A 26,615-nucleotide genomic window follows, 5' to 3' on the forward strand; every position below is an offset into this window, starting at 1 on the left:
AGCAACACACAGTTGTATAATTAATTGGCCTCCATCCATTTGTTTCAGATCTTCCCAAAACTGTCGGGCGGCCATTTGCTTTGTACATCTGTTCCTCCATTGCCACGCTTGGATATTTTAGGGGCCTCCTTCGCCCCCCCCAGCTGGTGAGGGTCTTGATAGGGGGCTTAGGTGCTGACAGAGGGTGTGGGTCCTGTGTTGATGGGGCATGGGGACTGGAGGATGCACATTGAGCAGTAGGGGTTGTTGTTAGTAGAGGTACTGCTGGGGTGGGTTTTTATGAAGGACATGGTAAGGGGTTGTAGACATATGTGCCACAACTGTTCATGTATATGGCAAAAGGGTGCACTCTTTGGAGCAAGAGGGAGAGTGGGTGTATTGGCAGAGCTCGATAAACCAACGTGGCCACAGATAACAGGCAAACTGGTCCAACCCTGCCAGGGTGTTTGCAGGGTAGCAGAGGCAGAGTGTCGTTTCACCATGATTGGAGACAAAAGGGGGCACCCCTATACCGGCCACATGCAACAGGGTAGTGGGTAGGCCATTCGCCACCCAGGGAGGATTAGAGATGTGTGGGGGTGTGTACCACCCCACTGGTAAGATGTAGAGGAGGCAGTCACTAGGTGTATAGCGTTTGTGAAGTGGTACAGGGTGCTACAGAAGTAGGGGGATGATGGATCTTGCCCAGCTTAATTTGATATCGATTGCCAGAAGTAAACAATTTAAGTCTTAGTGTCACACAATGAGCCTTTCATCAAACAGTGCCCAGCTTCCAGATTGCTATGTTTATACACTATGGGGGTCATTACCACCCTGGCGTTAAGGGTTTAACGGCGCCGTAAAAGGTGTCAGCGCCGTTAAACCCTTAACGCCTGATTACGAGGTCCCTTTGCGGGACCCGACCTTAACGGCTGGTTTTACCAGCCGTTAAAGTAGGGCGCCGCAAAGGGACCTCAGTGCTAATTACGGTACCGCAATTTGCGGTACCGTACTTAGCGCCTTCCCCAGTCCCATTGAGCCCAATGGGGCGAAAATGGGAATGGGGAAGGGCCATGGTGAAATGGGGAAATACCGCCCCGCCAACCTTGGAATGGGGCGGTATTTCCCCATTTCACAATGGCGGACTCGTTACAACACCGGCACCAACCATGGTGCTAATAGTGCCATGGTTTAGCGCCGGGGTTGTAATGAGGGCCTATATCCCCATCACATCCTCTGCTCCAACAGCCACCGCATCTTGTTATAAATGTTGGTGAGCTCACTCTTTCATCATGAAACTTTACTTTTTAAAAGGCTTGAATATCTATTTTGTCAATATAATATCTCTATAATGTCCAAACTTGCATTGGTTTTCCATACTGTCGTTCTGGAACATTAGTGACAGTGCCCTGGTGCACTCTTGGGTGTATTGCCATTCTTTATAAACTTAAATTCAAACAAAATTCAAGTTTTTATATTTTTTATTGGATTAACTGAAAATATTAAACTGAGATGATAGTTAAACTACCATCGAAGCAGCTTTCAGTTAATTCAATGAAAGACAGAAAAACCTTTATTTTATTTTATTTTAAAATTGGACTAAAATGGCGGCAAAGTCTTTCTCTGCATGTAAATTTAAATGATTATTATTATTATAACATATGTCTATGGACATTTTACTATCATTTTTGAAAATCCTGTTTATCTGCAGTTTTTCTATTTGTTAACACCAAAAATGGTGCTGTCAATCTTTTAAAATAATAACTAATACTCAGTGGAGTAACTTTGCTGAAAATGTAGGGGGGACATGACATCTGAAGAAAAGGTGACCCAGCCAAATGAATGGGGACAAAATGGTGTGCCATGAAAGTTGGGGGGACAAACACCCCTACCCCCCTAAAATTACGCCCATGGTAATACTAATTAAAGTCGCAAAGCACATTAAGAACACCTCTGTACAATTTTGATCATGACATCAATGCCACCATCAGAATTGATGCACAACACAGTTAGCCGGGACAAGCATATTTCATGCAGATTGCCATCTTAAAATAACAGTAACTTATTGTATTTATTATTAATGAATAAATAAAGTAACTTAAATGATCAATACATAAGCTAGAAAAATAGGAAAAGACATCCCTCATCAATGAAAGAAAGGGAGGTGATATTAGTAATCCATGGTTATATAAAAAATAAGCAGGAAAATAACAGGCCGATTCATGGAATTCCTCACAAAAGAGTCGCACGCGGCAGATGCACAGCGTGCCCGTGCGAATGTCTGCACCAGCCGCGTGCGATAAAATCAATTCCCGCGCATAGCGTATTCATGGAATCTCGCCTCCAAAAGCAGACGTGGCGCAGAGTGGCGCAGCGACCCTGCAGCAGCGCCAGTTAGGCCCCCAAGAACCCCCTTGCGCAAGGAAAAGCCATCAAGATCGCAAAACCATCGCAAAGGGCTGCGCCAATCCTGTACCAGTTTACCGGACTGGCAAACAGCAAACGCAAAGCGGGGAACGTGTATTACGGGTTTCGGGAACACGCGTGCGCGAGAAGTCTCACACGCGATCTGGCCTGGGGGAGCTTGTGCGTGTATTTCAGAGGTGCGCGAGAAGTTGCACACACGAACGGGCTGGGTGCGTGTATTTCAGGGGTGCGCGAGAAGTTCCACACGCGATTGGCCTGGGCACATGTATTCCAGAGGTGCGCGAGAAGTTCCACACGCGATCGGGCCTGGGGGAGCGTGTGCGTGTATTTCAGAGGTGTGCGAGAAGTTTCACACGCGATTGGCCTGGGCGCGTGTATTTCAGAGGTGCGCGAGAATTTTCACACGCGATTTCAGCAGGGTACGTGTATTTCAGGGGTGCGCGAGAATTTTCACACGCGATTTCAGCAGGGTACGTGTATTTCAGGGGTGCGCGAGAAGTTGCACACACGAACGGGCTGGGTGCGTGTATTTCAGGGGTGCGCGAGAAGTTCCACACGCGATTGGCCTGGGCGCATGTATTCCAGAGGTGCGCGAGAAGTTCCACACGCGATCGGGCCTGGGGGAGCGTGTGCGTGTATTTCAGAGGTGTGCGAGAAGTTTCACACGCGATTGGCCTGGGCGCGTGTATTTCAGAGGTGCGCGAGAATTTTCACACGCGATTTCAGCAGGGTACGTGTATTTCAGGGGTGCGCGAGAATTTTCACACGCGATTTCAGCAGGGTACGTGTATTTCAGGGGTGCGCGAGAATTTTCACACGCGATTTCAGCAGGGTACGTGTATTTCAGGGGTGCACGAGAATTTTCACACGTGATTTCAGCAGGGTATGTGTATTTCAGAGGTGCGCGAGAAGTTCCACACGCGATTTCAGCAGGGTACGTGTATTTCAGGGGTGCCGGGGAGTCCTACATGTGATTTGGCAGTGTGGGTCCTCCCAGGTGTCCCCTGTACACCCTCCACGGCCCCTGCAGGCAGCCCACACTACAGGGGACTACCCTGCATCCCTGGTCATGTCCCGCAGGCAGCCCACCCAACATGGGCATGCCCCCCAGCAAAGGCACATGTCTCCTTGCACTACTGATCACCAACTCATGTCCCCTTGCACCCCCACCCCCAGCATTGCGGGGCACCTGCCAGCAGGCCCCCACTCATGTCCCACTCATGTCCCTCTGCACCCCCACCCCCCAGCATTGCGGGGCACCTGCCAGCAGGCCCCCACTCATGTCCCACTCATGTCCCCCTGCAACCCCACCCCCCAGCATTGCAGGGCACCTGCCAGCAGGCCCCTACTCATGTCCCACTCATGTCCCCCTGCACCCCCACCCCCCAGCATTGCGGGGTCCTGCCAGCAGGCCCCCACAGATGTCCCCCAGCCAACATGTCATCACAATCTAGATCCGTGGCCCTTATGGTCAGCCTCCAAATGCAAAACACCCACTCGAGTATTGCATCCACCCACTTAGAAATGGCAATGACATGAAAGAACCCCAATAGCAAGTTTGGAAATGAACACATGGCCCTCACATACACCCAATGGGTGTCAGTGAATCTCAAAACCCATATCATGATATGCATGATACCAATGAGATGATACTACACATTGAAGTTTGATGAAAAAAATGTATTAAAAACAGCATAAATGGAATTAAAAATAAACAAATGACAATGGGAATCAAAAACCAAAAGCAGCATGTCTGTAAAATAATGAAAAACGACAAATCATAATCCAAAGGAAAGGTGTCCAAAGTCACAGTTCAAGAAAGTAAATCCAAGGTAAAAACAAAACCGAAGACCATTGCTCCATGGGTAAATCCAAAAAAAAATAAAAAAATCCAACAGTCAACTATATACAGATAAACAAACCAGGGTCCATGATCCCAACTGAAGAAATGAAACCTACATAAAAATACTACCTAATAAAATAAAACTATATACAAAAATGTGGCCCATTGTCCAAAAGGTCCAAAATAAATAAAAAAGCAAAGGAAACCTAACACTAACTACATAACTATTTACAAGGGCAGCGGGCTAGTCCGACGGCTCACTGGTTGTTGTCATGGGCCAGGGCATCATCGAACTCCTGTTCAATGGCTTGGAGGCGGGCATGTTCCCTGTTTCCAAGGTCCCGCAGGGATAATGCAGTGTCCAGCTCCAACTCCCTGCGAAGACCCTCGAGGCACTCAGCCCGCCTCAGCGCCCTCTGCATGGAGTTCTCGGCCCTGACCATTGTGAGCCGTTCCTCCTCTGCCCGCTGCCGCTCCGCACCTATCTGCTGGCCCAACCGCTCCCACATGGAAACCACTCCCATTCCAGGGTTCTCCTGCCCTCCGGCCGATGCCTGCACCCCTGATGTTAATGGCCCCAAGCCATGATGCCTCCCACGTCGAGCCTGCCGCTGCCTCCGACGCAACTGCCTGTGCCAGCACGACGGCATCCAGGCTGATGGAAACCACCGACGCCGTCGTGCACGTGCCCTGCCTGATGATGCCGTCACATCCTCCATCTGCTGGGGTCCAGTTGCTAGTGTGTCCACCCCTGCTGGACCTCCGACTCCCGACTGTGGCAGGGATGGGATCCCCACCGAGGTGGCTGCATTGGTCGGGGCAGGTCCACAGGGGGCTCTGGTGGCATCTGGCCCGGAAGACGGCATGGAGTACGACTGGCGCATAGCCTCCACAGAGGAGGAGAGGGTCGCCAGAGTGCCCGACACATGTACGAGACCCCCGAGCATGACCGCTCCCAACTGGGCCACGTTGGCACGGTGCTCTTCGTGATGACGTGCGTGCTCCCCCCGGGAAGCACGCACCTCATCACAAATGACAGCCGTGCGCAACGCAACACCAATCAGGACCTTCTCCATATGGCCAGGGGTCCCCTCGTCCGCAGGTGGAGGGGAGTCAGATTGCATGGACATCCCCCCTACCTGCGGACGGGCCTGGGATGGGGCATCCCTGCTGGTGCATGGTGGTGCAGTCACAGTGTTGGGGACAGTGACATGCACAGGCACCTCCACGGCGACCTGTGCTGCCTCCTGCCCCTGCCCCTGGACTGCACCACTTGCACCAGCAGGGATGCCCCCACCAGGCCCCAAGTGCGGCTCAGTAGCGGCCTCCTCCTCCTCTGTGGAAACCACCAACCTGGATGGCTCCACACTGTCTTCCGCCATTGCAAGCCCCTGTGGGGGCTCACCCACCCCTTCCACTGCAGCCGTGGGGGCATCCCCGCCGCTTAGCTCCACAGCGCCGTCTCCGCCCTCTTCTTCACTTTGCGCTTTGTAGAGGGAGACATAGAACACAAGCATCAGGGTACTGTACAATGGTCCCCTAGACAGGAAGCAATAGCAGATGAGTGGCACTGTCAAAGATCACTTCCATCATGTCCCTCCACAACACATGGGTCAGTGGAGGCAAAACACATGCAGTAACAGGCATGGCGCATGCTATGGACATAAGCAAACATGTCCAAGGGACTCTTGAAGCATACAATGTTGTTTTTGGACTCACATGCATCATGGGTCATGCCTATCACATGCACACACTTCAACATACTTTCATCCATCTGGACTCATAGACCCCAGACACAGTGGATGCAAGGATAACTAGGCTGCATCAGTGAATCTGAACATTGTCACAGACATGTGTCATGCATCCATGGCATCCACAAGTCACAGAAACGCAGGTCAGAAACACAGACATGGACACCATACATGTACATGGCATCAGCACCCATCCCTCACCCACACCCATGTCCAGGAACAGAGACTGGCATGCTCTCATGTGTCCATTCCGCATAGGGCTCCCCATGTTACATTTAAACACATACACCAACTGTGTGCTTCACACATTACTGGTCTCACATGCATGACCATGATGTCCCTGCACACACACACGCGTACATGGCCTATGTCAAACATACAGGCAAGTATCAGACAACCAGCACGCTGCAACATGCCCTGTCTCACACAGCAATGCTTGGCCACTTACCGCTCGACTCCAGACGGGTCTGCCTCTCAGGGATCTGGGCATGGAGCGCTGGGCGTACGCGTTCCAGGACCCTCAGCTGGATGGTACTCATGCTGCCCCGGCCCCCCTCCACGAGGCGCCGGCCCTTTATGAGGGTCCTGGACCTGAAGTCCTCCCAGAGCTTCTTGACTTGCTTGATGTTGCGGGTTGCCACCCCCTCCGCATTGATGGCAACCACAAAGTCGTCCCAGATCCTGTCCAGTCCTTCCTTGTCGGCGCGTGGTGATCCGAAGAGGGCATCATAATGCCCCAGGACAAGCTCCACCAGGACACCAACTTTCTTCTGACTGAAGCTGGTGGCCCTTTGCCCCTCTGGCTGGGGTCGCCAGTGGTCTCGGATGGTGTTTGCCCTGAGGCAGGCGTGGGTGGGCAACTGGGTCCTGGGGCTGGGCTGTGGAGCGATGGTATCCCAGTCGGGAGTGTTCTGTTCCAGCAGGGGTGGACACAGCAACTGGACCCCTGCAGATGGCTGATGTGCAGGCAGCAAATGGTAGGGCACGGTGGCAGCAGGCAGGCAGGCAGCAGCAGATGGCTCGTGGGAGGCTGCTCGGGGATCTGGGGGGGCAGTAATTCAGCCTTTTGGGCAGGAGCGTGGTCTTCCGTGTGCTTACGCGTGGCCAGCTTGATACGGAGTGATTTGGCACGTGAAAATTCTGCACGTCAGCGTGTGAATCGAGGAAAGGCCCTTAGCGCATAAGCGCGTCAGCACGCATACGCGATTCCATTGGACCAAAGGCCCTTAGCGCGTATGCGTGTCTGTGACGTATCGCGCACGGGCGTTGCTTTTCGTGGTGAGCGGTGCGTGTGTTTTGCAGGCGTTGGGGTTCACATGCTATTACTTCACAGCGGGTGGGTGTTGGCTACGCGTTCTTCTACACGCAAGGCAGACAGTGAGTGGTACCCTGCTCCCCAAGGCCCGATCGCGTGTAAAACCACCCGCGAGCCCCTGAAATACACGTACCCCGCTCCCCCAGGGGCGATCGTGTGTAAAACCACCCGCGAGCCCCTGAAATACACGTACCCCGCTCCCCCAGGCCCGATCGCATGTAAAACCACCCGCGAGCCCCTGAAATACACGTACCCCGCTCCCCAAGGCCCGATCGCGTGTAAAAACACCCACGAGCCCCTGAAATACACGTACCCCGCTCCCCCAGGCCCGATCGCGTGTAAAAAGACCTGCAAGCCCCTGAAATACACGTACCCCGCTCCCCCAGGCCCGATCGCGTGTGAAAACACCCGCGAGCCCCTGAAATACACGCGCCCAGGCCAATCGCGTGTGAAACTTCTTGCGCACCTCTGAAATACACTCGTCCAGGCCAATCGCGTGTGAAACTTCTCGCACACCTCTGAAAAACACGCGCCCAGGCCAATCACGTGTGAAACTTCTCGTGCACCCCTGAAATACACGTGGCCAGGCCAATCACGTGTGGAACTTCTCGCGCACCTCTGCAGTACACGCGCCCAGGCCAATCGCGTGTGGAACTTCTCGCGCACCCCTGAAATACACGCGCCCAGGCCAATCGCGTGTGGAACTTCTCGCACACCCCTGAAATACACGCACCCAGGCCAATCGCGTGTGGAACTTCTTGCGCACCCCTGAAATACATGCGCCCAGGCCAATTGCGTGTGAGATACTTCTCGCGCACCTCTGGAATACACGCACACGCTCCCCCAGGCCCGATCGCGTGTGAAACTTCTCGCGCACCTCTGAAATACACGCACACGCTCCCCCAGGCCCGATCGCATGTGGAACTTCTCGCGCACCTCTGAAATACACGCACACGCTCCCCCAGGCCCGATCGCGTGTGGGCCTTCTTGCGCGTGTGGAACTTTGGCGCACATTTTTTTCCTGCGCAGGGACGCTACCGCCTGCTTTCGTGTGGCGGACATGTATGGGCCTGTGCGCGTCTTTGGCCGTGCGCTGTTTTTCCCTATTCGATTCCATGAATACGTGTTGTAGGCGAGCGTGTGGGCGTTCTGTGCACTTGCCTCCTGTACTTCCCCCGTGACGCCCACATTTTCACGAGTTGTTCCCCATTCTGCGTGTGACGCCCCGTGTTACGCCTACTTTTGTTATGTGCGCCGCGCTATGTGCGAATTCGCTGTGGCCTTATCGCACGGCGTTCGATGACCTGTGCGCCAGCGTGCGCCGCACACTTTTTCAGCACACATCCCACATTTTGCGCATGCACAGACTTCCATGAATTGATGTGTGATGTTTTCTGTGCGATAATCGCACTTGCACTGCGATTTTCGCTATTTCACTGCGAAACGCACGTTTTCGCACGCGTGCGCCGTTTTTTCGGCGCACATTAATGCCATGAATCGGCCTGTTAATGTTCACAAAATGTGAGTAAAAATGAGCACAAGATAAGTAAGAGAACATTGTTTCGGTGTTGCTTATTCAAAAAGGACTGTCTTTAACAAATAGCTATGGGCAAGGACTCCCATAATAAACACATTATTCCTTTTGACTCTTTGCACTACCCACACACACACACATACAACTTTACCTACATTGTGGGGACTATGGTCCTTATTACAAGTTTGGTGGTACCTTGGCTGTAATCCGTCGAGATACCACCAAACGGATTAACTGTTACCACCACTTGGTCCGGTGTAATTACTGCTGGAATACAAGTGGCGGTATGGAGGTGTTAGTCCCAATTTATAGAGTCCATATGACCCCATGGGGATTTCGGCGGAAACTACCACCGGCAGATATTCAGCCAAAATGGCTGTTTTTTTCTGTTAAGATGGCAGAATTCAGATGTTTTTCCTCCACCTCACTGCCAAAACCATAGTTGGGCGGTGCAGTAATGCAGCAGTAATGCAGTTACTGCCGCATTACCGCTGTTTTGATCAACACCGCCCAACTCATAATGAGGTGTGTGGAAACCTACCTTGTGGGGACAAACCTTTCCCAATGTTTTAAAAAAATAATAGTAGAAATATGTTCAGAAAAAAACATTCTATAGGATCCAGCTTTAAATCTGCAAAAATGCTTTCTTTTACTTGTGTTTATGATACCATCTTTGTGGGCACTTGAAAATGTGTTACCATCCTTGAGGAGACTTAATTCATCATTTTTGTTTGGAATTGAATGTATCCATATACAAATAACTAAGGGTTTTACAGTGCTCTTTGTATGTTATATAATTATATTTATATAGATGGGTACCTGCACGCATACTAGGGATGGATGGTAAAGATATTACATTTCTCATAAAATATTCACTTAAAGGCACTTACCTCTGGTATTAATCCATATAATAGTCCAAATGTGTCAGAAAAGAGAACTAGCACAAAGGAGGATGACGTGAATGACCAAGGATCACACACTGTCGTAAAGTGATTCACGTTTCAATGTTTCACAGTCACTATCTTTCCCACTGAACGGTATACCCTCTCTATGATTGGTGTGATGATAAATATGTTAGTGTCTACTTTGGGACTCCCGCATGTGATGGTTGTGAAGTTAATTTCCCAATAGGGAAGTTGCATGAATGTGCTAAAGGGAAAGTCCCCACAAAGATTGTGTATGATAATATTGTTATTGAAGTCCCCATTGTATGATTACAATGATGCTAAAGTCCCCCACAGAGATAGTGTGTGATAATAATGATGTTCAAGTACCCATAGAGATGTATGATGTAATGATAGGCGCCACAGAGATGGTGTGTGACAATAACGATGGTAAAGACCCCACAGTGAAGCTGTGTGGTAATAGCAGTGTTGAAGTCCCCACAAAGATGGTGTGTTGTTATTATGATGTTAAAGTTCCAGTAGACATAGGGGCTCATTGTCGAGTTCCGCGGTATTCCGCGATGGAGACACGTTATACGTACACATACACCAGATGCTCAGCTTCTTGAACATCAAATACCAACACCCAAAAATCCCTATACTTCTCTGATCACCCCACCACAGATCAGCATTTGACACAATCACCCATTCCCAGAGGTCATTAGCAAGCAACGCAGTAGGATAACATCACCTGGGGCTCCCCTCTGACAACACAAATTCCCCATGCGCCAACCTGACTCACATAAAATCTTACTAGTACACAGAGAATGTATGTTTTCAACCTACATCCATAAGCACCTCTGGTTTTGCATCTTGCCTATCCTTCTCCACCCACTAACTTCAAACATTTCGTGTGTTTTATGTGACTTAGAGGTAAGAAACCACCCAAATGGCAAACGTCATGCCTTACAAGACCCAGTTATGTTTCATTCCATATAGAATCCCAACCCTGAAGCCGAATTCAAGTTGTATTTTTACTATTAACTCTTCTGCATACTGCATTCCCATCCCCTGCCACCATGGGTGCGGCCAGTGTGAAGGGAGACTGACAAGCAGGGCGAGGCTAGAGCATTGTTGGGAAATCTATGCCAGAGAAAAATATGGAAACAAAGAAAAGTGTCAATTTAAAAATAAATATGTGTGCTGCAGCCTATGCGCAGATTTGAAAAATGACACGTGCAAGGGCATGTGCAGTGTTTGCAGCGCATCGATAATGAGTGTATATCTTCAAAGTAACTGACAAAGCAAACACTGAAATCCTTCCATTTACCAGAAAGTATCCAGCAACTTTTATTACAATGGTAAAACAGTCCAATCTGGGATGAAAAGCACAACATTTCATAGCAGTGACAACATCAAGAGTCCTTCTGCTGTTTGTTTTTGGTTCCTTACAGGATTAAGAATCAGTATTAGGAAACCTACAGATGTTCAAAATGTGGACCTTTGATAGGCGTTTGATAAGCAAATACAATGTATACGGTTGCTCTGTTTTGTGGAAATGTAAAAGCAAAGGGACAATAAAATGTGACTTTAAAGGCTGCAACTGTGAATGAAACCAACCTGAATGAAAATAGGCCTGACCTGCTAATGGTATTCCTTCCTTCCACCAATTCCTAGCAACACAGCAAGAACAGGACTGAGTGGTTTGGCCTGCCTCTCATGAAGGAAATTAAACTCATGGCTTTTGGAGCAGAACCATAAAACCTTAAGACAGTGCCTTGAGATGCTTCACAGGATGGTCCCATAGTAAAAACAGTTGGCCCCCCATTTGCAACTTACATCTGTCTCTGAGCTTGGACTAAATTCCTTAAAAATACATTGATTTCATTCAGAGCCGCTGTCAGTAGTGATCTCTTCTCAAATAATCACATCTCACCATCAGCCAGGTCTTCATAGGAAGATGCAGTTTCTCACCTGGGGAAATGTAGAGTCTGCTACAAGAGGCAGATGCTGTTTTCTGTCAGGGAATCATGATGCCGTAAATGGAAATGCCAGCTTAACTACAAAGAATGATCACCATGACAACAGCACTCTCTGGATCATAAATTCCCCAGCCCTCAACTCCAAATGGAATGGACACCATTTGGCTGTACCAGCCAGGAAATGGTATGCCATTTCAAATTGTGATTCATCCCATTACATCAAAAAATGAACTATTCACTACATGTCTATGGCCCTCATTACAACTCAGGCGTTAAGGGTTAACACCACCGTTAACCCTTAACGCCTGATTCTGATTTTAACGCCTGCTTTTAGCAGGCGATAAAATCCATGGCACTAATCCGCCATGATGCCAATTACGCTACCGTAATTTACGGTGGCGTAATTAGCGCCTTCCCCACTCCCATTATGCCCTATGGGGCAAAAATGGGAATGGGGAAGGGAAAATGGGAAATGGGGATTTACCGCCCCACTCACCTTGGAATGGGGCGGTAAATCCACCATCCACCGTGGTGTAAACGTAGTTTACACCATGGTGGTAAAGTTGGTGTACTTAGCACCAAGGTTATAATGACCTCCAATATCTCCTTCTCTTTCTTCTTTCTCCCATGGCAATTTTTAGAAACATTTGTCACATTTTAGGCAGTTTCTCTTACGAGAGATGATTCATAAATGACTAGTTATAGGTTATTTGTAGTATGGTATGTTCATTTGTTTAACTTTATTCGGCCATATGGCCATTAAAGTATACATATACATTGAAAACATCAACCCACACATAGTACAAAACGAGTATAGCTAAGGTAAAAAAAAGTAATTGAATCATTAGGTTACAGTTAACATAACGGTTGTCCCCAGCTAGACTAACTTACAGCTACAGTGGTACGCAAATGGCCCAGTTTTGGCCTTGCCAACATATTGCCACAGCTATTGAGAACCCCAATAGATCTAACCCCCAAAGGCACTGAATTTGCTCCAGTGAGCTTTGTGGACTGAGGCCAGCTGAGTACGGGCATTCCTGCAGGGCAAACAGACTTGTAAAAGGGGGAAGCACTAATCGTTACCAAACTATTAGAGCTGGAGTGATTTCTCAGACCAGGTTCAAGTAGATCCGTGGCCATTCTTGGGTCACTCAATTCTGTGCGGATGCAATAATAAGGGCATCCCTCCCCAACAGCTTGTCTTCTAGAACAGACAATATACAATATAGTAACATCCATAAACTGATCTCAGCCAGTGGGTACATTTATCTATCAAAGTGTCTCTAGGCTCAGGCTTGTCACTGGTGCGGTTGGGGACCCTATGCAAGAACACTATGCCCTTCCTTTGGGAACCCCTCTCATAGAGACTCTCTGTAACTCCACCATACGGCACTGTCCAGTTGGGTGCAGATGGGTTTGTTGTACTGTTAGAGGGCAAAACTGGAGTTGCACTGTGCTCCTCCATCTATTCCCACCCCCAGGTTACCTCCCCAAAAATGTGGTGGACCCCCTTGACCTATCTCCCCATTTGGCCCCCTCCAGGTTATTAAATCACCCTGGGCGAAGTTAATTGTGGAACTAGAGCCGGCCTCTACTAGGCTCAGAGGCCCCTTTGCAGATACCGCCTTGGGATACACCACAGGAGCAGTCCTTCTGTCTGAGGAAGTGGTGGGGGTGCTACGGCCATCCTTCCCTGAGGGGTCATACCCCCTTTTGTTTGCATCAGACCTTGGATGTTGTTCTCCTTGAATAACTCTTACTTAACCCTTGCCCTTGTCCAAAATCAGTAGCAGCAGCTTCTTTAAATCCACCAGTTCGGATAATACCAGCAAACAGTTACAGCATTAGCTTCTTTCCTCAGGAATTGGAACCAAGGGAGGATCAGGAAGTGTTTTAAATGGGAATCGAAGGGACACAAGTTTCTCAAACTGTACCACACATGCATCACGCATTTGGTTGGCAGAATCTTCCGTAGTTGTTAAAGAGCAAGACCAATTTGAGCGAAACCCCATCTCCTGAGCAGCTTGTGCTGAGGGACTAAAAATCGTGTTCAAAGTGGAAAATGCTGCATTTGGTTCTGTTACAGTTGCAACAGAGACAGGATTGGTTGGATAGGGGGGGCATGTTATCTTAGGCAGAATCTCTGGAGGATCATCGTGGCTCCTCTCGGCACAAAGCGCAATGGGACCGGGAAGAGGAGATTGTGCAGTGGGGGTCATTAGATGACAGCGGGACTGTTTGAGAGGACGATTTACGAAGCCCCAGAGGAAGCATAGGGTGAAGCCAGACCACCTACATTTCTGCATGACCCTCGTTATGATCGTGCTGATCGGGGATTCCCTCCATAATGAAATCTGTGGAGTGAGTGTCAGCAACATCATCGGTGGCATCGGCGGCATCAGCAGTAGCGTGATATTTTTGCCGCAAGATGATAGGTGCACTTCCCAAGAATTGGTTGACCTCCTTGATCAATTTATATGCATTGCCTGTGATCATTACAGAACTTTGAGCCATGGGATTGGCATCAGTTGGATCTATGGTAATCATAGTCGGCAGCTTTCGTTTCACAGATTCCATTTTCTGTTTTACAGGGCATTGGTCCTGCATGCTTTGCAAGGGTGAGGGAGGGGGTGAAAGTAGAGAGGCCATGACCTTCGTGGGCCACTGCCATCGTCTCCATGTCTCAGTGTCAGTGAGGGGAGGGCAAGGGTCACAAGGGGGTCAAATCAATGAGCAAACTTGAGGGTCGATTTAGCGAACCAAATTCCCCCCACCCCCTTCCAGTTCCTCACTCCTAACCTTTCCCCAGTGTGTCCGTTCATGTGGCCCGATGTGTTCACCTTAAAATCTCCTTTGCGACGAATCAGGTGACAGCAAACACCCTGGCAGGCATAATCACCCTGAAGGCACCAAACACCTGTGCCCTTACCGAATATGGTTCATTCTTTTGGTTTAATGTGTACTGTATTTTTCAGAATTGGTTTTTGTTAAATTTATTAAAAGAGACAAGTATTTCACCACGTGAAATGTACATGGGGAATATTATTTTGCTTGTAACTATTGAGCGAAACAACATAGAGAGTTAATTTTTTCAAAAAATGGTTACAGTGGAAGGATCTATCAGATATATGTTAATTATTCAAATTAGGCATATGCCGATAGTTTTCAGCAGAAGTGGTGCACATTAGTGATTCAAATATTGTAGGGTCCGTGCCGGTGAGCCTGTTACTTTGAGATAGAAGAATCCTTTTTGTTTAAAAGTACCAGTGAGTAAAAGGCCAAAATGTATTACTCATCCGCCAGTGTTGCAATGGAAATGGGATTATTTGATTTGCCTAAGTGAGGGCAATCAGAGTGATTGATTAGTAACCTGATAACATGTGTGGAATATGGTGTTATAGAAAGCTACAATTGTTAAATGTCAAAATGTCTAAGATGACATCAAATCAAATAGTAGAGAAACTGGGTGCACAAGTCACTCCCATTAGACTGCCCTCTTCATTAATATCCCTGATGAGCCGGAAGAGGTTGGTTTAGTATGGTGTCACTTTTGAAGCACTGTCAAATCACAAATATTGACCAATTAGATTAGAGAAAATACACAACTCCAAAGAGAGTGGTTTCTACTCTATGAAATGTTAAAACCCATAGATTTTGGGGACACACTCACTCACTGATGGAGGGGAAGAAGGAAAGCAAGAAGAATTGATAACAGAAAAGAGAATGGCATAGATTGCTCTCCTTTTGGACCCGTTTTATGGATTACCAGCAGAGCACTGCAAGAGAGGCCTGCCTGGAGTTAAAGACCAATGCTTTCTTTACTGGAAATGACATCAGACAGGTCCCAATACGAAAGAGGGAGGCCAGGATGTGGAGGGAAGTTGATACCGCCTTTCTGACTGACGCTCACCTGCTCCCGAGAGGGAGAGTGAAACCTTTTCTTATGTGGGTGTGAGACAGCAAAAAGAAATTCCTATGTAAGTATAATGCAAAGGGAAAATATAATTCTGAGGGGGAAAATACTCAAAGGCGAATACATTAAATCTTGGCCCCTTTCATTTATAAGTACTGAGGAGTGGGGTATATAAATTGACTGTATACCCTGGGAAATGAGAAAACTTTTAAAAAGCGTATGTGCTTCTGAAATTATAGATTTGATCAAAAGGACCCTATGGTCTGTATATGGTCACTCCTTCTCTGTGCATTGTGCATGTACACATGTTTAAAGAACATCCCACCGTGTGCATACCTAGGCAAATAAAATAGTTGAAGTCATTTCTGGGTTGCACCACCAATCAGAGTTCTGTTACTGGTGATGATACAGTCAAGAAAATGGGGAACAGGTTGTAAACTGCCACCGATTTTCCCACCTTTAAATTGCCCATTGAAGATGACAAATGAACACTTTTACATGGCAATGCAATAGGAACAAACAAGGGGGTTCCGGGGAGTGTCTCTCTACCGGCCTATCTCCCAGGTTGGAGTCTCAACCAGAGTCTTTAGCTCACCATCCTTTCACAGAAGAGAAATGTCCACTATATATCAGTCTTTGTCCTGCCCAAGGGCTGTCCAGCACCAAAATGCCAGGCAATCCTCTTCTGAACAAGAGTACCAACAACAACACTAGACATGTTTTTCGGCCTGGTTGGGCCTCATCAGTAAGGTTGAGTTGCACCTTTTGTAAGAAAAGTGATAAAGGGTTCCACGTCTGGATTACCCTAGTAACTTAGGGTGAAAACCCAAAGCTACTTAATGTGCACAAACAAGGGGGGTCCTGGGAGTGTCTCTACGGGCCTATATCCGAGATTGGAGTCTCAACCAGAGTCTTTAGCTCACCATCCTTTCACAGAAGAGAAATTTCCACAACGTATCAGTCTTTATCCTGGCAACTGAAAGGAATTTAGAAAACATATTATGTTTGTATTTTCTAAGTGATTCACATGTGGAAATGCTTAGTAGCTTGTCTTGCAATTGAGTTTTCTAGAATGCGGTTTGAATTTCTGACCGGTTCATTGAGTGGGGGGGATATATATTTGCAACGAAGAAGAAGAAGAAAGATTAGATAGGCAGGGATGTTCTGATGTAATTTGTTTTTTAATAAAGGAAAGCTTTATCGTGGACACTCATGCTTTTTTTAATCCATGGTGCATGTTCGTTCAGGGTAAGTGATGGGTGTGTTAGAAAAGTCTCTATTCCTATAAATGTAGCAACACTGTAGCAGAGCTGACTAGTTTATTGATCATTCTTCACCATTGACGTTGGAAGTTTATAGGTGTAAATTTGTTTATATTTAAATTGATGACATTATTTTTATTTCATTAATAAATAGAACTTCTGTGCAAAACTGTAAGTTTCTTGTCCCGAAAGGGGAGGGAGTCTGTAACGAAAAAGATTGTAAAAATGGCAGAACTAGGCTCATAAAAAGAACTTTATTAAACCCCTTAAGTGCCAAGGACGAGATAGCTCCTTGGGATTACCTCCCCAGTGCCAAGAACGAGATAGCTCCTCCTTGGCACTTAAGGGGTTAATGAAGGCTTGGAATGGTGAAATACTGAAATCACCAAAAAATGCCTTGGCACTGGGGGGGAAACCCATGGCAGTTAAAAGAAACTTGTGCATGCCTGATTCCCTTGAATTAGATGCCACCCGATTAAAACATCCTGCAGCAGAAAGAAATATCCCATGATGGTGTGGTGCAAGTAGAAGTTGGGGAGGCAGTTAGAAAGACTAAGGTGTGGAGAGTCAGCAGTATCAGCTGGATCAGGCAGTGAAAATGCAAGGGGAAAGTCACCTGAAGATGGCGCAGAGATCTCTAGTTAAAGCAAGAACGTTCTTCTCCTCACACTTTCCAATGACCTAGATGCAACCTTAATATGTGAGGGCGAGAGCCGATGGGGACGTAAGAGGGTGATGGAAGCAGGAGAGGAGGAACCAGGGGCTTAGTGGATCCCACAACCAGATGCTTAGGAAGTTGCTCAGAGACCTAAGTGGAGAAGGTGCAGCCACAGCTCATTCAAAGCTGCACTGATCTTTGTTTCTTGCATTTATATTTAGATTGATGTGGTGAGTGCTGCTTAAAGGTAGTTTAATATTTATCTAGGGTATGCATATGTATTGCTATGCATTATAGAGCTCGGTTTTCTGTTTCCTTTTTACTCTTCAGACCTGTGTGGTTTTAAAACATAAATGAAGTTAGGTTTTTGGTGTCACTTTGACTGTCAATGTGTTTTCTTCAAGTGTTCAATGTGATCTTCAACACAATTATCGTATCTCAGATATAACAAGCCTCATCACTATTCTAAGGAAGTAGTCACAGCCTTCACCTCACAAGTGCTCTCCTTTGCTGGCGGGTTGCACGTCTTTGAACCAGCAATTTCACCTTATTGTGTTTTTCACCAAATTGTATTCAGGTAGTCACCCAGTATTGTGAGCTCTATGAGTGCAAACACTGTTATATTGTACTCACTTGAGGTAGATGATTATCTCTAAAGGACAGTACTCTTGATGACTGTACGACATGGCACTGCTAGCTATGAACATTTCCTTGATGTAATCTTCTTTTCCCTCTAGTGGTGATAGCCTGTGAGATGGCAGGAGCGGCCATGTATGAGCTGGTCCGCGTCGGACACTCAGAGCTAGTGGGAGAGATCATCCGACTTGAGGCAGACCTTGCCACCATCCAAGTCTATGAAGAAACCTGTATCCTTCCACAAAGCAAACCAGTGTCTCTTTTCTCGTCATCCTTGTTATTGCACTGCAGCCCTCGTGGCGATAACCACTTCTTACAAACCATATAGCTATCGTCCATGCAAGAAGTAACACATTACAGGTGTCTTTGGAGATCAAGACAACTTTCACAAATTATCTGTAGGATGTAAAACTTGGGAGACGTCAGTGTCTTGAACCTACGCTTCAGCTCAGGGTCAATGATTCAAATCAAGTCCTGGACACATTCTGTTGGCTGTTTTTGGGCTTCAGCAAAATGATTCAAGTCCAGTTGCCAATTTCACTATATACAAATAGCCAGTAAGTGCTCTGGCAAGTTTGATGGCAGTCATGCATAGACTTCATTGATTAAATGGGCCTAACTTCAAAACGACCACCCACCCTCTGAAGGTATCTCGGTGGAAGTTTATAAAACATTTGAATGCCAAAAATCTAAAGTGCAAAATCCCAAATTGAAAACATTAAAACGGCTGTATTTTAACAGCAGCACAATCCAGAATTATTTAGAATTGGAAATATTTTAAAAAACACATTTTCGGCATCACTTGTGCACCAAAGAAATAACTAGTAAAATAGCCAAATTCAAAGTTGTAATGGCTTGGCTTGTCTACCATGTCACAAAAACAAACAGACAAAGTCAGCATTTCTGGCCAAAGCTGTGACTTGCATTAGACATTACGAGAGTGTAGTTCCATTCATCAGAGGTGCAGTCCATGGTCGCATTGTTTGGACATTAGATTTTTTGGATAATCCTCTCCTTACATTAAAAAAAAACATGAATGTGGTGGCCATGATCTCCACCCTGACCCAGTATCCTGAGTGGACATGGTGATTTGGTTTGGAAACTTCTATCCAACACTTGGTTGCCCAAGTATTGTTTTAGTACTACACAAATGTCCATAAAACACATTCTTACAGAATGGGTTGACTGAGAGTGTCGTTTTTGTGGCTGGAGAGTACAGAGAAGATCCTCACACAATAGAATACAATTCATAGCAATAGTTATGTTAAAGGTTCTTATACCGTGCACTGTCGCCCCTTGCATGGTTCCTTGGTGCTCTGGCGGATGAGGGTAGGGGGTAAGGTAGCAGGGCTCAGCAGGGAAAAAAGAGCAAGAGAGCTGTGATGTGCTGTAAGTAGCTTCATTTTGGTTGATACCGTTCGGTAAGTGTAGGTGTGTTTTTTGGTTGGTAGCCGTCATGTGCTGTTGTGCGAGGCTATGTGTGGTTTGTTTCGTTGTTGTGGTGTAGTGACGTCCATGTGGTTTGCTGTGATGTATATGCATTGTTATGTTTAGTTTGGAGTTCGAAAGGTGTTTTCAGAAGGATGAGTTTTTTTAGTAGGGTTGGTTAGTGGCAGGGCCATATTCTAGACCATCTGTTTAGATCAACTTTGCATGTATCCCTTCCCCTATTGTGTATTCTGGTGTGCTACACTTACCTCTCCTATGTTGTGTGCAGACGAGTGGGTCCTCAATGGGCTATATCTTCCCATCTAGTATATTTTGGTGTGCCGCAAATACCACACCCACGGGTTCCTCAAGGTTGGGATGTGTTCCTGGTGCCCTGTGGTCAATCAGTTCTGATCTGGGCACCTCTCTATCCCCTTTTTTATCTAAGGCGCTCTATCAGTGGTCCAATTAAGTCAGACCCATCTCTCTCCCCTGTTTCCTGTTAGACCCTCGATAGGGAAGGGTACACCTAGGTCTCCTTTCCATTCGGACTTCTCTCTTCTTCCCTGCACTCCAATCCGGTCGGGATTACTCCCCAGTCCTTCTCCGTTGTGTGTTAATTCCATAGTGAATCGATGTTAATTCGTTTTCATCCCGTTCAGCATTCAAAAGGCGGGTTTTTAGAAGTTTTCTGAATTTTAGGTGGTCCTTCATAGTTCGCATTTCTCAGGGGTGGCATTTCCAAAATTGTATGGCTTAGCGGGAGAATGCTGATCCACCAAGTTTTTTCCTTTATTACGGTTAAGGTTCTAGGTGGATGTCGCTGGATCTGAGTGTTCTAATCGGCTTGTAGATGGTGATTTTCTTTTGTATGATTTCCTCTCTTTGGCTGTTGATTGCTCGTTGTGTTATGCACATAGTTTTGAAGGTGATTCATTTTTTGACTTCGAGCCAATGTAGCATGCTTAGCGCTTGAGTGATGTGGTCCCTTCAGGAGAGTTTGAGGAGAAATCTGGCAGCTGTGTTCTCTATGCGTTGCAGTTTCTTCAGTAAATAGTCTGGCATTCCTAGCTATAAACTGTTGGCATGGTCTATACTGGAAAAGAGGGAGATGATGACCAGTGCATTTGGATGGTGTGGGTACTCTTCCCAGTTCTGTGGACCATGGGATGTACTGGTTGCTTGCTTGGTTGTTGGATGCTATTATGATTTCTGTCTTGCCTGGGCTGAGCAAGTTTTTTCCTTGATTACGGTTACGGTTAAGGCTCTAGGTGGATGTCCCTGGATCTGAGTGTTCTAGTTGGCTTGTAGATGGTGATTTTCTTGGGTATGATTTCCGCTCTTTGGCTGTTGATTGCTCGTTGTGTTATGCACATAGTTTTGAAGGTGATTCATTTTTTGACTTGGAGCCAATGTAGCATCCTTAGCGCTTGAGTGATGTGATCCTTTCAGAAGAGTTTGAGGAGAAATCTGGCAGATGTGTTCTCTATGCGTTGCAGTTTCTTCAGTAAATAGTCTTGCATTCCTAGCTATAAATTGTTGGCGTGGTTTATACTGGACATGAGGGAGATGATGACCAGTGCTTTTGGATGGTGTGGGTACTCTTCCCAGTTCTGTGGGCCATGGGATGTACTGGTTGCTTGCTTGGTTGTTGGATGCTATTATGATTTCTGTCTTGCCCGGGCTGAGTTTGAGGTTGTTAGTGTTCATCCATTGGCAGAGTTCTTTGAGACGATCTATTAGCGTTGTGCTCTCCTCTTGTTCATTGCCGATGATTTTGGTATCATCTGCATAGTTTTAACAAGTGAAGCCGTGTCTTTTGATGAGGTCGTAGTGGCGTAATATAGATGTTGAAGAGGAGCTGGGATAACGAGCATACTTGTGGTACTGAAAAAGAAAAAGCAGAGGCCATTTAAGATATTTAAGCATATGTAAATAGAATGGCTACAAGACTTTGAGATCAGACTGGCTCTACAGTGCTTGAACATGGCCCCCGATTATGTACTAAATGCCATTGCATCAATACACTTTATACTTCAATACTTTTAAATTAAATCATATCACTAAGACCGAAGACACATTATTTATTGCTTCATTAAAAACTATTTTTCAATGTGACTCAATTGTATGCTAATGGGAAGAAATGTGTGAGTAATAGATTTCAAAATGCACATTTTATTTTACAATTCTAAAATAGAAATGTCATCAAATGTTGGTATTTTTCGCAAAATTGAAGTCTAGCCAATGCTTTGTGATGTTTCTCTGAGCCTAACTCTCTCAGCTGGTGTCTCAGTGGGGGATCCGGTTCTCCGCACTGGGAAACCCCTGTCTGTGGAGTTGGGACCTGGGATTATGGGCAACATCTTTGACGGTATCCAGCGCCCATTGAAGGACATTGCCGATTTGACCAAGAGCATCTACATCCCCAGAGGTATCAACGTCACTGCTTTGTCCAGAGACCTCAAATGGGATTTTGTTCCAGACAAGAACATCCGGGTGAGCAATGTTGTAGAGAAACGGGAGCATAAAAAGAGAAAAGCAAAACAAAGCCTTCAAGAGAAGAAATGGATAGCACGAAAGCGAGAGAAAGGGACAGAGCTAATGAGAAAGCAAATAAAGAAACAGATGGGGTGGAAAAAAGGTAGAAGAGTGGCAGAGAAACATAAATGTAAACAGACAGGTGCGAAATACAACAAGATAGAACTGTGGTGTGAACAAGTAACGGGTGCAAAGCTTTGAATTGGTTCTGAAGAGTGAACATTGTTCTTTCAGCATTTAGGATTGGGACCACAACACATTTGCATATGGTGCTCTCTGTTCTGTAGTGGTACTGATGAGAACAAATGATGGAATTAAGGCTTCCCAGAGCAACGCCAGTGACTATGATTGATGCAAAGTTCTGTCTTCTTTACTTTGTGATTCTTGAGTTTGGAGGCGAGAGTTTGGAGGCGAATAGTAAAATGAGCCATACTACCTAAGTGAATATAAATGTCTTTTTGAAATATGGGCAGCACGTTAATCAAGTTAATTATGTGATGATATTTGCAAACACGGCTACTCTGCAATCAGAGCAAATACAAACTGGAGACTATGCATTTGCATCGGGCTATATAATTACCTTGCTGTTGCACTCAAATCCATCAATAGACTCACACCACCCTTAAACGTTTGTTGACCAACCCTCAGCACACCTCGGTCACCCTACTTGCAAACCCAACAATTCTTTATCTCCACCACACACACGCATGCAACTACCCCCACACACCCCCACACCTTTGCAATCCAGTGACCTTTCCTGCCAACACTTGAACACTGTCCCCCTAAACGTGAGATCATCTGCTGCTACTTGACCCCCTTTAATGTGAACATTTTAAAGAACCTCCATCATGAGCTCTACGGGATTAATTTCACGGCCTTTCACATGTCTTGGACTGAAACTCCCATGATCCTTCACCACTGACCATGGTGGTTAGTGATAATTGGAGATGTGGTCAAAGACATGAGGAGCGCCCAGTTAGATTTGAAGATAATGAATCATTTTGTACCGCCTCTCGTCCCACCCTCATCCCCACCTACTGGATTAGTTACTGAGCATGGAAAATGTTTTAGCTGCTACTTCTGAAGTAACCACCGGAAAGCATTTATGCGCAAAATGCTTTCCAGATAAAAACAAGGAAGTTCATATGAAATAAATATATTGAAAACTAGTGCACTGTTTAAGGTGATGCTTTCTTAACTTGGGCATGGGACATCACTTAAGTGCAACAGGCCACGATGAAATGTATCATGACATGATTTCCACCATTCTATAAAGTCTACACATCGGCCAAGCCTTATGTGGTTTGCAATAAGCCATTTGATCCAGTATGTATAGTGTCACTGGCCATGCTTTGATTATTTTCATCCAACTTTTCCTTTCTCTAGGCTGGAAGTCATATCACTGGAGGGGACATCTATGGCATTGTCGCTGAAAATTCTCTCATTAAACACAAAATAATGGTCCCCCCAAAGAGCCGCGGGACCGTCACATACATCGCCCCACCAGGGAATTACGACATCTCAGTAGGTTTTCTTTTTTGGTTTTTCTAATTCAGTATAAAATTCCTATTATGTAATAGGTTTAGCAAATTCTATAAATAGCATGCGACTGCTTGTTTGTGAAACCCGATGGATCCATAGAGTGTATTCTCAAGGAATATGTGATGTGCAGCAGAAGTGTATGGTCTGGCTCAAGGGTAGCAGAGAGTTCTGCACATTTCACCTGTTTTGGGCTCTCATTTGAGCAACCTTGACATGTGGATCATGCCTTCCTTTTCTTTCTCACTTGCCTATTCCTCAGGATGTGGTGCTGGAGGTAGACTTTGAGGGGGTGAAGGAGAAGCTTTCCATGGTCCACGTGTGGCCAGTCCGGCAAATTCGCCCAACTGCAGAGAAACTCCCGGCCAACTACCCACTTCTCACGGGGCAGAGAGTTGTTGATGCTTTATTCCCGTAAGTTTGCATGATTATTTTGAACATTCTGTTTCCATCCTAAATACTTACTTAGTACTTAGTAATACGGTGCACTATTTTTTAAAGATATAGAAGTGCCCCCCTAAATACTTACACTTCACCTGAGCCCACCCACCACATAATTCTATACTGCATTACCATACTTGTGAGTTTCACTGTGAACTGCGCATTTTCTCATTCTAATTCTCAAGCAAACAAAGAAAAACCAATAAAAGGAAGGAATGATTGAGTGGATATGAAGTCATATGACACTTGCCAGTATGCTCATGAACGCCATTGCAGACGTATACTGAACTTTCACGACAGTAGAACAGCATTTATCCCATTACAGATTAAATTCGTTGACACATTATTATTATTATTATTTTCGACTTCTCTTCCGTTTCTATTGGTTCCTTGTAAGCCGAGCTGCTCGGCAGGAAGGTGCCTGGCTCCCTTCCCATGAGTCCTGTGCCTGACAAGCAGCTTTCTTTTTTTCATCATTCAGACACACTGCACAGTCGGTTCTTACTGTTTGCTCTGGCAGTGGGAGGGGTTGGGCTATTAAGATATCATGTGCATACAAAGAGGAGCGCCCACCTGCAAGCTCCACGAGGTCGAGCCTTGCGTGCCAAAGTCGCCCATAACTCAAGCTCATCTGTGCCCGACTGATTTGGGTCTTCCCCAGATTGTTTCTGAAAGCACACGCCGCTAGGCAATACACTTGATCTGGTTTTTGCTCCCCATGTGTTGGCCTTAGTTTATTTATTCATTTTATTTATTGGACATTTTTTTGGCACCTATAAACAACTAACAGTTATCTGGTCGGATTACTTTATCGTCCCTTTTTCTTTGCGGCTTAAGGTTCTGGTGGGCTATTCCGATAGATCAGGTATTTGGAGGCAGAGATTGCGTTCGGCTCGACAGTCGATATTGCTGCTCAGATTAATTCATACTGTGTGATGGAGCAACCTTGCACACTGTCCTCCTAAGCGCAGGTCTATAACAGCACTGGTGACTCCATAGCCCCACGGAAGCAATGGTGCAACCTTGCACATTTTTCAGTATGGAGCAACCTTGCACATTGTTCAGATTGGAGCAACCTTGCACACTGTCTTCCTTACCTCAGGTTTTTAACAGCACTGCTGCCTCCATGGCTCCACGGAAGCTTTGCAGACAAAAAGGCTGCCCCTCAGAGCCTTAGTTTAATGATAACCTGAAGTCCTTGAGGTTCAAATGCAGACAAGCTGAGCGAAAGCAGAGGGCTTCATACTGGCCATCTGATCAAATTAGACTGTCAAATTACTGTCTCTTATCATATGGCTATTTGTGAAAACAAACAGATATATTTTATGGACAGAGAGGAACTAGCTGTTAATCAGCCTAGGGAATTGTTTGCCTTAGTCCATTCGCTATCTACCAACTCTACTGCTCAAGTAGGGATCATCCCCCCCCCTCAGAGTCTATATGACTCTGTATGAGTTTTTTTATTAAAATAATTGCAGACATTTGAGATAACATTACCTGCTTTTACTCCTTCAGCTGATGCCCCAGCTGTATCGCGGTCCATTTTCCCTTCCTTCTCTGTTGAGGACATAATTGTAACCAAGAATAAATTGAAGTCGGCATCTCCCATTGACTCAATTCCTCGCGCAATCCTAAAGATGTGAAGCCTGTCATTGCTCCTTGGGTTGCACAAGCAGTCAATGATTCTTGTTCCATGGGCAATATTCCTAATGAATTAAAGCATACCTTGATAATTCCCCTGATGAAAAAGCCCTCTTTGGACTCTTCATCCTGTCTAATTTCCGTCCTATTTCAATGTTGCCTTTTCTTATGAAGTTGTTAGAATCTTTGATTTCCCCTTTGCTTAGTTCTTTTCTTTAATCTGCTAATTTCTTTAATCCTTTTCAATTAGGCTTCCATCCTGGTCGGGGCACGTAGAGTGTGCTAGTCTGCATGGTCGATGACCTAGCGCATCTTCCGGATCAGGTTGGAGTGGGGGCTCTGATATTGTTAGACCTCTTAGTTGCCTTTGATATGTTTGACCACTCCACCCTGCTTGGCTACCTCACTAGCACTGGTCTGTCTGGACAGGTGCTTTTGTGGTTCCGTTCTTTTTCATCAGGCTGTGCCCATTACCTTTCCTTTCCCCCTTTTTGCTCTTAAACAGTGCCCCTGTCTTGTGGGGACTCTCAAGGCACCATGTGTCCCCTACTTTATTTAATATCTATATACAGCCTTTGGTTTGGCTCATCTGCTCCCATGGCCTCCAATGCTACTCCTATGCTGATGACACTCAAATCATTGTGTGGATGAATTTGTCTGAGCCTGACACTGTGTCTCATCTACGGAGCTGCTTGGAGGCTGTGTGGTGTTGGATGAGCGACAGCTGGCTTAAGTTAAATGGGACAAGACAGAGGTACTATTTACGGACCCTACCCCTGTCTCTGGTTTGTGGACATTAGATTACTGGCCATCTACTCTTGGGTCGTTTCCGATGCCAGTACCG

General features: G+C 46.2%; 1 protein-coding gene across 2 annotated transcripts in view; it reads left to right on the forward strand.

The window, feature by feature from the left end:
• LOC138456646 (V-type proton ATPase catalytic subunit A-like) overlaps positions 1-26,615 on the forward strand; it is a 373,621-nt gene that overhangs the window by 88,728 nt on the left and 258,278 nt on the right. For both annotated transcript variants that reach the window (XM_069607191.1, XM_069607192.1), the window contains exons 3-6: positions 18,286-18,414; positions 21,894-22,108; positions 23,537-23,674; positions 23,952-24,103. In XM_069607191.1, the coding sequence (XP_069463292.1) occupies positions 18,286-18,414; positions 21,894-22,108; positions 23,537-23,674; positions 23,952-24,103 (634 nt within the window). The remainder of the gene's footprint in view (positions 1-18,285; positions 18,415-21,893; positions 22,109-23,536; positions 23,675-23,951; positions 24,104-26,615) is intronic.

The sequence above is a fragment of the Ambystoma mexicanum genome, chromosome 1p (assembly GCF_040938575.1).
Source record: "Ambystoma mexicanum isolate Mex_15411 chromosome 1p, UKY_AmexF1_1, whole genome shotgun sequence".
Taxonomy (NCBI): Eukaryota; Metazoa; Chordata; class Amphibia; order Caudata; family Ambystomatidae; genus Ambystoma; species Ambystoma mexicanum.